General features: G+C 32.4%; 1 protein-coding gene across 3 annotated transcripts in view; it reads left to right on the top strand.

Moving 5' to 3' along the window:
* The first annotated feature begins 1,099 nt into the window (after positions 1-1,099).
* LOC119642550 (sodium/potassium-transporting ATPase subunit alpha) overlaps positions 1,100-11,935 on the top strand; it is an 83,965-nt gene continuing 73,129 nt past the window's right edge. For all 3 annotated transcript variants that reach the window (XM_038041712.1, XM_038041710.1, XM_038041711.1), the window contains exon 1: positions 1,100-1,267. In XM_038041712.1, coding sequence (XP_037897640.1) covers positions 1,241-1,267 — 27 coding nt within the window. In that variant the 5' untranslated portion in view covers positions 1,100-1,240. The remainder of the gene's footprint in view (positions 1,268-11,935) is intronic.

The following is an 11,935-nucleotide window of genomic DNA, read 5'->3' as shown; positions in this document are numbered from 1 at the left end:
ATAATTATATTTTATTATATTTTATTATATTATATTATACTCGTATTTATATATTCATTTCATTACTTCATTTTCTTATTTTATACTTCTATTTACATTTAAATTTGCAATTTTATTTTTAATTAGGTATTTATGTTTATTTACATTTATATATTTTGGTACGTACATTTATATATTACAGAGGGCATTGAGGGTATTTGGTTTATATCTTTCATAATTTTTTAGAGAACTGCAATGGAACAAAAACGAATATTTACAATTCCTCTTTCAACACCTTCGATAGTTTGAGAAGTATTGCCAAACAAAGAGTAATCAACAAATACGGCAAGTTGATACTTCACACCTCTTTCTTCTTATTTTCTCACCGTCAACATTTGACAAATGGTTCGTGCACGTCTAAAACCAAACAGCTATGTTAATAAATCTGAAGTATCATGTCTTTAACATTTTATTTTTGCAAGTACGTAAGTGAAAAAGCGCTTTAACATGTCGCAACATGTATTTTCGAATTAAGGGGTTCTTGTGGAGTTAAAAGTCGCTTTTGTGAAATCTGGGGTCGTTTTTGTTGGACTCCATTGCATAGTTTAACATCTCTGTTTTTAATTTTAACAAAAGAATTCTCTACAGCTGTGTGTGAGGTATTCACATAAGCGGCATGTTTATGAGGATTAATGTACGGCAATACTGGTAGTGTAATTGCCAAAAGAGAATAAGGTGGAAGAGAAGTAGTATCAAAAAAGAAATCGGATTGAAATTGGATTCATCATAAACATTAAAATTTCGTTAGTAAAACTTTTATTGTTAATCTTTTTTTTAGTTAAACAAGGCCGGAAAAGCAATAGCAAGTAAAAAAATTTCTTGGTGCTTGTTGAATGTTACCAAAAATTATAATAATACAATAAGTCTCTATATATATATATATTTATATATATTTCTGAAATATATATTGTGTGGGGGTTGGTGTGTGTGCGCGTTTGTTTTTTAAGTGAATTTATTTTCAATAAATTTTTTGCAAAACAATAACAAAAAATATTGTAAAAGAAAGACGAAGTCGACAAGAAACATTAAGAAAGGCAAAAAGAATTTAAGCCCTCATTTTTAATTGTTTTTTCTTTTGTGTTCATTAGTTTTGTTAACTGCTTTTGTTGTTGCTGTTGTTGCGCTTCGTTAGTTCGTGCTTTTATTCGGACTTCGTTTTTATCTCTTCATTTAGTTGGCATTTAATTGTGTTTGCTGTAATATGGCGTTAAGTCGGTCGGATTTTGAGGTGAGTCCATTTAAAGCCATAAAAGAAAATGAAGATGTAATTACTTAAAAAAAGAATTTTTCACTATATACTATATATTTTATTATCCACTTCTCGTTTATCTTTGGCTAAGAATGAGGTGCGCAACGCAAAACTAAAAAAAATAAACAACGTAACAACAACGAATTGTTATCATGTGTTTTTGACAAGTATCTGAACAAAATTTAAGTGAAATTGTAAGAATTTTGTTCAAAGAGACATAATTGTTTATGAGCGTTTTGTTGTAGCGGCTAACATTTGAAATAACGAGGAAAACGTTTTGCCATAATTGGCAACAAATAATCTCCTGGTAGCGAGCTCGGCTGGTCCATGTTACTTAAGTCAGTTGCCGTGTAAATGTGGATTGCGGCGACGCCCTTTTGAATGAATAGCAAAAGAATATCATCGTGTTATGACGACATATAACAACTCTGCGAAGCTATATACTCATATATTTTTTAAAAGAAATCCATAGAACTAAAATCAATACATTGTTATAGAAATCAAATATATTTTTGGCGGAGATGATTTACCCTCATCCGCGAGAAATCTTTGCATCTACCTTTATTTTTGCTTTACATGTTTATGTATATAGACTCCATTATTGTTTTAAGCGTAAGTTAGGGAGGTTAATTAATAACAATTAACGATCCATTTCAAAAAAGTAGCTGGAGAAAATCGAAAAATTCCACTTTGCAGCTAAGCTAAGCCCTTTTAAATTTTTGGTTTACATGTTTATATTTGTATACCTTTATTTTTTTAAATATAAATTAGAGAATTAATTTAAGCTGTGTACAATTGTGCAAAAGAAGTGAATAAAGTGCTTATTATCGTACCGACTTTCGTCACATCTTTTTTTTTACCATACATATGCGATTTAATTTTCTTTTTAAACGAATCACGTAAAATCGGCGCTAAAACGGACATAAAAATTTGTTGTCTATTTTTTTTTTTTGTTTTTGCGTTTAAAAGCAAAAATCTCTTACTCTTCAGCCATTATTATGTTGCAATAATAAAGCTGAACGTATTTCGGTAAAGACAAATGGGCAGTTAGCAAAAGCACAATTTGTCAGAACTTTTTCCGAATGCAGTAAAATGATCGGGTTTAATACTTATTCCTGCCAAAAGAACTATATCCGGATGTTTAGGTGTAAGTAACACTACCAACTTTTGACGTGGTGTACAATACGCCTTGCAGCTGTAGAGGATCACGATCGCATTTTTTAAATGCTAACTTATAATCCATTAAAGCACTTTCTTTTGCGCGTAAACTGAGTGGAACGAGTTGTAACATTGTCATAGCTATTGCTTTGAAAGAAAGAGATTATTATAAGAGAGAGGCTTATTTTACATATGGCTTTAAAAACGAATTCAATGATATATAATGATGCTGTCAGAGTTGACAGCACACTTGTCAGATATATTAGCGAATATAATATCGGGAGCCAATTTTAGCATCGACATTTCTAAGTGGAGAAGAGATTTTACTTTAAGCCGACAGAACACATTTAATCACGCAAGCGTAACACACATTTGAGATGTTGAATTGAGATAGAGAGGATGACCATCAACAGAAGCATTACAATTTAGTATATATATATTTAAATGGCTTGTATGTTTATCTTTTTTATACTTACCCTCTGACAATATTTCTATTTGGTATCTATAGAGGTGTTTGATGTAGCATTGCCACTTATTTGCCTTTCCGCCCTTTTTGTTTATTGTTAGTAAAAGTTTGACTACTTCACAGTTTTTCGCACCACCTTGAGATGATAGCGGTTCAAGGTTTTCGTTTGTTATCGATGTGTTACACGTTTCCAGAACGTACATTTATAAATTATAACATGATATCTACCACTAAGCTTATAGTTTCGTGTGCGTAAATAATTAATTGGGTGTGGTTAATGGTTCTAAAAAAAAAGCAGCAAAAGCCGTTCCTTTTATATTCGAAAGTAATTTAGAAAAACTCTATGAAATGCGCTTAGGGTTTTGGTTAAAGATAATGATGTGCCATTAAGATGCTCTCTAGCGAATTTCATCCGTAATAGCTCGTTAATGTTTTATTGGATTTCGATAATTATCATATGATTCACTAGATTAGCGCAACACATGATTTATTGTTAATGAATTAAACATGAGTGGAAAACCAAACAGTGAAAAATGAGACTTTTATAACAAAATTAATATTCTCTATTCTCCGCTTTGTTAGGTGATCATGTAAAACAACCTCCGGCACGTCATATAAATTTTAAGTGTCAAATTTTTTGATCTTTACTACGCTATAAAAGTTAAAATGCAGCTTATGCAATTTACAATGTTTTAATGTCAGTTTAACGTTTGCTGCGGTTACCATTGCATTAGAGAAAATATGCGAGTATCGTTGTTCTACCTATAAGCTGTTAAGTTTAAAGTTTTTAAACCGGGGAAAGTTTTATTACGGCGCTCATTGCTATAATATGAATAGTGTTTATATACTTTCGTCCCCTTAAGCCATTCATTAGAGATAGCCGGGGATGTCTGTATCTTTCTAGATCCTTGGATTGATTTAACTCAATTGAGAGATTATTTAGAGACTTAAAAAAAAAAAAGTGAAGTTCAATTTATTGCACATTTGCAAACAAATTATGATCCTGTAATATTAAGAGAGCAAACACCTCTAAATTTTGTATGCAGACTTTTCAAATTTACTTAATATATATATGTACGTATGAATTAAGTTGATCATACGTATTCTTTCAGGAAGTATACGTCCCGTCAGGTCTGCATTGATTTTGCTTCTGTTTCATTATACCACCCTCCAGAAAACGGAAGCACTATCGATCAAGAACAGATATGAATATTATGAAAGTCCAATATTTAAGAATTTGAAATCTTTAAAAAAAGATGGGATTCACTACTAGGGACCACCACATTTATAATTAGAAGAGAAATATTAAATCGGCGAAATCGTGCCGGCTTCAATCACTTTCGAAAATAAAACTACTTTTCATTATAACCTATCAACGTGGAAAGCGAGAGAGGGAGAATTAGCGACAAAATAATTTTAATTGGTCTGAAGGACCGGGACACAATTTCGCTGTATCAAATATAGCAGAAATGCTCTTTGTTCACGTACATCTAAAACTTTTTAGAAAATTTCAATTAACTTCAATATAATAAAGTCATAATAAATCTTCCATATAGCCGTGGCTTTGTATATTATTTTCTGCCATATTAGTTTTGTCAAAAATAACTATCAATCACCGTATTGCAAATAAAAGGCTTACTTATATTTAGCTAGTAATGTGCCGGGAGGTGATTTAAAAAATGTAATGTTAACTGTAGATAATTAATTTTGATGAAATAACCGAACTTTAACAAGGTATAAAGCTGTGCAATAGCGTAGATATTAGAATATCTGTAAAAGATACACATACATTAAGTCTCCTTATATCTAATGTAATATAATTTCATAAATTTAGCAAAAAAAAGACTGCAAAAAAAAGAAATGGAAACCTTCTCAGCAATGAGTTGCATAATTTCTTCATTTTTTCATTGACTATCGCGTGGTTGTGTGTTCTAAATTGTGTTTGTTGAATTTTTCCAGTGTTTTTTCATAGGCTCATATCAACATCATATAAACTCTAGAGCTAGCAGTTAAGCTGAGAGATTGTTGAAGTGAAAATTATTTTAAAAAATCGTGCAACTGGAATGAATGGTTTATTCATTTAATAAATTCACGTTCTACGTTTTATGAAGACTAACGCACAATGCTAAATATTCACAATTCAAAAAAAACTTGTATTAAGAATGAGCAGCTGTAGCATAAAAAAAGGCTTTTAATATTATTCATCTGTTGGCAGCTTTCTGTTTAAAAGGGTTCTTTGGCAATAATAAAGACAACGTCTTTTAAAAATTAATCAGGCGAAAATAAAAACAATTTCTGTTAAGAATAATCAGACGAAAATAAAGACTATTATATAAACTGTTAAAAATAATCAGACAGTAATAAAGAGAATCTCAGTTAAAAATATTTTCTTTATGATTATTTTCATTTGAAAAAAAAAAAAATCATGTGTTGAGAATGGAGAGAGAGGTCTAGAGTTAACCGTCAAAATGCTAAGTTCCAAAAATCTCATTGCTTTCCTAATGCAGCAAATTTCTAACCAATTTTTTCAATTCAATTGGTGATAAGCATTTACAAACAATTTCTTATTTGAATTATTTACATACGTAAAAGCATGTAAAAGCGTGTTAAAAGCATAGATAATCAATTTAGTTCATCGTAGTTCAAACGTAGAGAGCTGAGATAAACTTCTTCCCAGTCAAGTCAAAGTCAAGACTTTTTTTTGCCACACCGTCCCCAAAGGAAGTATGTGATGATTCGTATTCTGAAAGCGATTTCAATAGAATAAGTGAGAGCTATCGAAAAATTAATGGGCATTTCAATGAAGCATGTAAGTTACAAAGTAAATATTGTTTGGGTTATTTTGCTCAAAAATTCTTCTAACTGCCGCGAAGTATGTTGAAATGCTCGGAAGCGTGAACGAAAATGTATGGAATAATATATCATTTGAAGATCAATCTAATGGAGGTGGAAAATGTTTTTGGCTCTCTTCGGAATGTTCTGGGAATCACTGTGTTAATGATGTCATAGCTTCCGTAGAAAAACAAGTGGCTTTCTTCTCGCAGCTCCACCATAAAAACCTCATCCAATACGAATGTGTGCACTGCATTAAACGGCAAGAATGGATGGTGCAGGATTTTGTTTCGGGTACAAGCGTTTTTAGCATTTCCTCTTCACTGGGCTGGTGTATGGATGGTGTAAGAGGAGTGGCAAAGGGGGTTTTAAACGCTTTAGTGTTCAGTATTTAGACACATTTACATAACGTTTTGAGTTTTCATGAGGGTAATATTGGTGCGGAAAATGGTTTCATAACTAATCACGCACATTGATACCAGCAGTATCCAAGTTGAAGAGGTGTGGACTGGAGTTACGTATGTAGTAGTGCATGATACAAGAAGGTATGTTCGAAGAGGCTTTTCAAATAGCTGGCGGTCTTTATAGAACTATTTCCGGGAAATGTGAAATGAATTTAAAAAAAAAAAGATAAGATCCCGCCTCTAGAATGCATGTTTAGAAAGTTATTTTTTAAACTATTTGAAAAGAGCTTAAGGTGCAAATGAAAAGTGCTTTGATAACAATTTTTATTATAAAATTAATGGAAAGATTTTAATGTATAGTTCTGGTTACAGTAAACAAACACTATGTTTGCGGTGGCAGCGACACATGATCAATAAAAGTGGAAGTGGTTGCTGGAATAAATAAATAAAAATAAATAGTAACAAAACAAAAAATTATTAATCCTATACCATTTTTTTTGTATTTTGCTATTCTATGCTCTATTACTCTCATCGGAAAGCTCTGGAATAAAGTCATCAATTGTTACGCCTTCACAGATAGATAGCGTTATCTATTCGGCCATTCACTCGACTTTCTCGTGTACAACATCCTCAACACTTTCCTCTCCGCTCTCTCTATTCTCAACAGTTAATTTATATTTCCAGTACTCATTACTTCAACACGCTCCTTTTTCCACGAACTCTCTCTCTCTCTCTCTCTCTCTCTCTCTCTCTCTCTATCTGTCGCTTTTTTTACATACTTTCTCTCTATCTCTTGCGGTCCGTTGGAAAATCATTCCGTTTGTTAAGCTTTATTTTTGTTTCTTTTTTGTATTTTCCTATGTTATATAACTGTTACGCTATGATGGAATTCCGTTGCTACCCTCATTTAAATCCGTACACTGTTCTGTTGTTTGCATTCATACATGCATGCACATTTGTGCGTGTGTGCGTAAATGCATATAATAAAAAGTTTCACTTCATAGTATTTCTGTGTACTGTACACTCAACATATAAAAAAATATTAAAAGCTACCCTTAACGTTCGCGCCGTGTGTATGTGTTATTCTGGATTCTTATATGAATGTTTCTTGTAAATTGTAGTTTACAGTATTTTGTTATTATTTTGTTATTGATCAAGGAGTGTACAAAGTATCAATTTGCGTTTTTCGATTTTGTCAAAAACATGAGTTTGAATTTTTTCGTCAGACAAAGCAAAAAACAAAGAAAAGTTAGTTATCGTTGTTATGTCACAGGTTGTTTGAAAAGCATTAATCGATTTCTTTTTTCTTCGCTAGGATATATAACTTATTTTTATTTTATATAAAGAACAATTTTTCATAAATTATCAATTTTACTTATGCTGCGCTTTCCAAAACGTAAAATTTCATAAATACGTAGTTTCTAATGATTATTATTAACGTCAGATTGCCCAAAGAAGTGATTTTGGCCGCTTTTAGAGAAAAAATTATATATATAATGATATAATTTCTTAGGACTTTGCGACTTTTTATACCTCTCATAAATGCATTTGCATATATTCACAAATCCTCCCTCTTTATTTTTGATATATATGTAATGTTATACCTGCATTCTCCAAACAACAAGACTGAAAGATCTGCTGAGAAACTACGCCTGGTGCAACAAACGACAGAGTGGATTTCAACGTCAAGAAGAGACTACAAACAAGAGAACAATAGGGCTCTACTTAAAAGTATCAGAGTTCAAATATGCTGATTATGTCCAGTTCTCGAAACCATTAATCCCATACGCACCCACTCCGTGTCAAGACATAATTAGCTAAATTGCGTGATTTTTAATTAAACACCTTAATTGATAGTGAAGCTAAATGGAGCTTTCTAGGCATCAATATGAACAAGTTTTGCACACAGACCGGTTAAAAGAATATGCAAACGTAAATTTGAAAGAAATTGAACTTAGCTCTCTGTCAAACATATGGAGATTAAATAACTAAAATAAAAATCGCAAAATAAAATGAAAAGAAGAAGCTACAGGACTTCTCAGTCAAAGGAGTTGTTTTCCCAGTTTTTTGTTACCTTAAAAGACAGTTGTAAAACGTACAGACGTTGCTCGAAATCTTACAACATTCAAACAAGTGGTCGCTCATTTAATTACTCTCTCAAGTTACCAAATTCGAAGTTCAAATACATTCAAACAAGCGGTCGCTCATTTAATTACTCTCTCAAGTTACTAAATTCGAAGTTCGCTCGTTTACTTACTCTCTCAAATTACCAAACTCGAAGTTTAAATACATTCAAACAATTTGAGTCATCATAAGTACAGTTTGCAGCGTTTGTTCTCTGATGTCGTACAAACCTTAAAATAACAAAATTCCTGAATATTTGTTTTTCTAATTTCTAGATGATGGATATAAAAAGAAATAACAGATGTGAACAACACACGACGAAGTATTTAAATAGAAAAATGTATACACGTACACACAGATATGCAAAGCATATCGATTCACAAGTTAAAGCATTAAATTTATTTATCGCTTTATTGGTTCACATAACAAACAAATATTTGTCAGTTTGTCTGTCATCTGTTTGTCTGATGCTCTTGTAGTTTAAAGATATTCAATAGAATAAAAAGTCCGTCTGTCTGCGATACTGTGAAGTATTTGTGGTAAACATTCCCTCGTTAGCGAAAATGAAGACGTCGCCGACACATTTGAAAAAGTATTTGGAAGTGACTTAAAATTTTACAAGGACGCGCCTATAACGCCAGAACGCATACACGCCTGTGCAAGAAAAACTTTTATTTTGAAAATAGAAAAATCAGCCGCACCAATAAGTATGCTTGTGGAAAATGTACACATTCAAAGATTTCCACTTTAGTTTGCAAAAAATGTGCAAACCATAATGCAAAAGGAACTTTTCAAAAATTAATTTCAAATGATTTATTTTACGCGTTAGTTATTCCTCCACTAAGCAATCATTTTGATCATGACTTTTAGGTAATACAAGGATAAACTAAGTTTCAGGCTTTCTAATGTTAAATGTGATTTGGAAGGAAAGTTTCAACATTTGAAGAATCTCAAAAAAGCTCGAAACAAATTATTTGAGAAGGCTCCAAGTCGAAGATGTGAGATATTCACGTTCGAAATTAAGCAAAATCAAAAAAATTTTCATATATTTCATATATATTCTATAGCCTACGACATCAAATGAAAGTACGTTACTAAGGGAGACCAACAGCTTTTGCTCTTTAGAAAATTTGTAACAAGCGGGGTGCTACCTGCTTATCATCCAAAGGTAGACTCAGCATTGGATCCTTTTAGGAGAATATTTATAGTCATAAAAATTGCAATAGAAATATGACTTAGGCAATGCTTTTTTAAACTTTGATTTGTTCACAAATACGACGAATTTTCTTTAAAGAGCAAAATAAATTTTTTTCAAAAATATGGCAAAATCGACCTCCCATCTGTCATTAAAGATTTGGAAATAATGCATATTTTTATTGGTGCTAAACAAAAATTACTTCTATAAATCGATTGTCAACCTAACAACCCAAATTATCTGAGAATTTCATATATAATGTGTAAAAAGCGTTAAGAATTGATGTATAATGCAATTGTTCAGCAAATTTTGGTTTATTGCTTACAAAATAGGCCTTATCTCACGTAACATGCTTGGCCCAGTTGACGTACATTTTTCGTAGGCTTTTTATTATAGGGTTTTGATATCTGACCCTCAAATTTTTCTATATGCGGTATTGATCCGAAACAATTTGCTTGATGCAGCAAGTTTGCTCCCCGAAGTAAGAGTCAGATAAGGCCACGGAAAAGTTATTACTGGATGGGTGTTTCAGGCATCGTAGAACGATATGAAAAATTGAGATCTTTCCGAATCGGACTTAATTTGATTATTACTATTGTAAGCGACTGCTTCTATATTAGTACACTTACATATACTTATGTTTACACTTGTATACATTTTTGAACTTTTATATATATTTACGCTTATATATGTTTATATAAATGCTATACTTACACTTATACATATATATATACCATACTTACGCTTGTACATATAGACATAGGCCACACAGATTTTATAAATGCTTGTAATATTTACCTACACTTATACTCATATACCTCTTTAAACTTCTTTATATACCCATTCATTGCTTGCTATATAAAACCTACATACTATCTAATATTTGCTCAACCTATACATATGTTCTCACGCTCATAATTCACGTGTATTACTGATCTCACATGCCAGGATTATTGATTTAAGAGGTCTCTCTCTACATTTTCGTTTTGTGTAAACGGAACGATTTGGGTATTAAGAACCGGTTTGTGCTGTCAACGTCATGGAAATTTCCTAAATCTTCTTGATAACAGAAAAATGCAAGTGTGGAGAGATACACTCACCATTAAGCTCTCTGTTTGCTAATACACAACATTGTTAATCCGAAATTCATCTCAGGTTATCTCTCTGTCAGATCTGTGTTAGAAACATAGCAAGGGTGGTGAATCGACAGCTATAAAGGCAGCGCGCGAACACCTATTATTCAGTTATTGTTCAGCGACAGCCAAGCAGGAAGGTAAGCAATGCATATTGCTTCTTCAGAACGTTGATGATTGGCTGTTTCCTGCAAAAGAACTGTCAATCATTCTTTGGTCTGAGCAATAAATACCTGGAGTAACCTGGAGTGACTGTACGCTGAACAATACTTCCGATCGTTGCAGATTAAATATGCAGAGGATTCTTCAAAACGGCAACTAAAACAGTCATTTGCGGTTATTTCGCAAAACGGCACCTATAGCAGCGTTTTACGATAATTTTAACGGTTTCGAGAAAGCATAAAGCGTCACATCACACACACTTGCTATGCTGGTTTCTTTTCTCTACCATGCACATATGTTATTCCCTATTAAATTAATCTTCTGAGCAATTGTAAAGCAAAATCTACATTGTTGAAATAAAGCGAATTCAAACAACAAATAAAAAGTCTTTTTAAAGAATAAATTGTTTCGCAATGAACTCCTGGGATTAGCTCTGAGTATACACCGGCTATAGAATGGGAAACGCTGTAGTGAATCGTTACAACTCACAAGATTATAAGCTAGGTTACAAATTTTATTCAGACTTTGTACTAAGTCCGTAATAATCGTATAGAGCAAAAGTTTGGGGTCAACTGATTTCTTTGACATTTTCAGGGATGACTTTCAAAGTCGCCTATAAAACGGTATTTGTGACGTACGCCGGTCTCATTAACCCTATACCATCATTCTCAGGTAGTTGGTTTATAAAATTTGAGAGAACTTTTCTATTCAACGAGATTTTCGAATGCTACAAAGTGCAAGAAATTTTCGCATACACCATTTATTGCAAATCTTTAGCAATATATTTGCATCGATTTTGTGGACGAAAACACCAAAATGTAGATAAAACCTTTGTTTAGAAAGCAATAAATTTTTCCGACCGAAAAAAGGCACAGACAGCTTAAAGAAACAAAACAGTTTAAGGAAGCAAGAGCCCGTAGCTTTAAATACCTTTAATGACAAATGACGCTTCGTTTTCGGTTGATAGCTCGTTGTAATGTAATGACGATAATGCGAAAGTCTTTAAAATAATACATTTCCGCCCTACTCTATGATTTACCATATATATTTGCTTAACACCGTAAGTAGATGTCAAAGGGTCGGTTTAAGGAAAATATAATAAAAGTTTCTTATACGTGGGGGACACGTTCCATAAAAATGCTGCGAATACAGAAACCGTGAATACGGAATGGT

The sequence above is a fragment of the Glossina fuscipes genome, unplaced genomic scaffold (genome assembly GCF_014805625.2).
Source record: "Glossina fuscipes isolate IAEA_lab_2018 unplaced genomic scaffold, Yale_Gfus_2 226, whole genome shotgun sequence".
Classification (NCBI taxonomy): domain Eukaryota; kingdom Metazoa; phylum Arthropoda; class Insecta; order Diptera; family Glossinidae; genus Glossina; species Glossina fuscipes.
The sequence above is the reverse complement of the archived record's forward strand: the minus strand, read 5'-3'. Positions and strand labels throughout refer to the sequence as shown.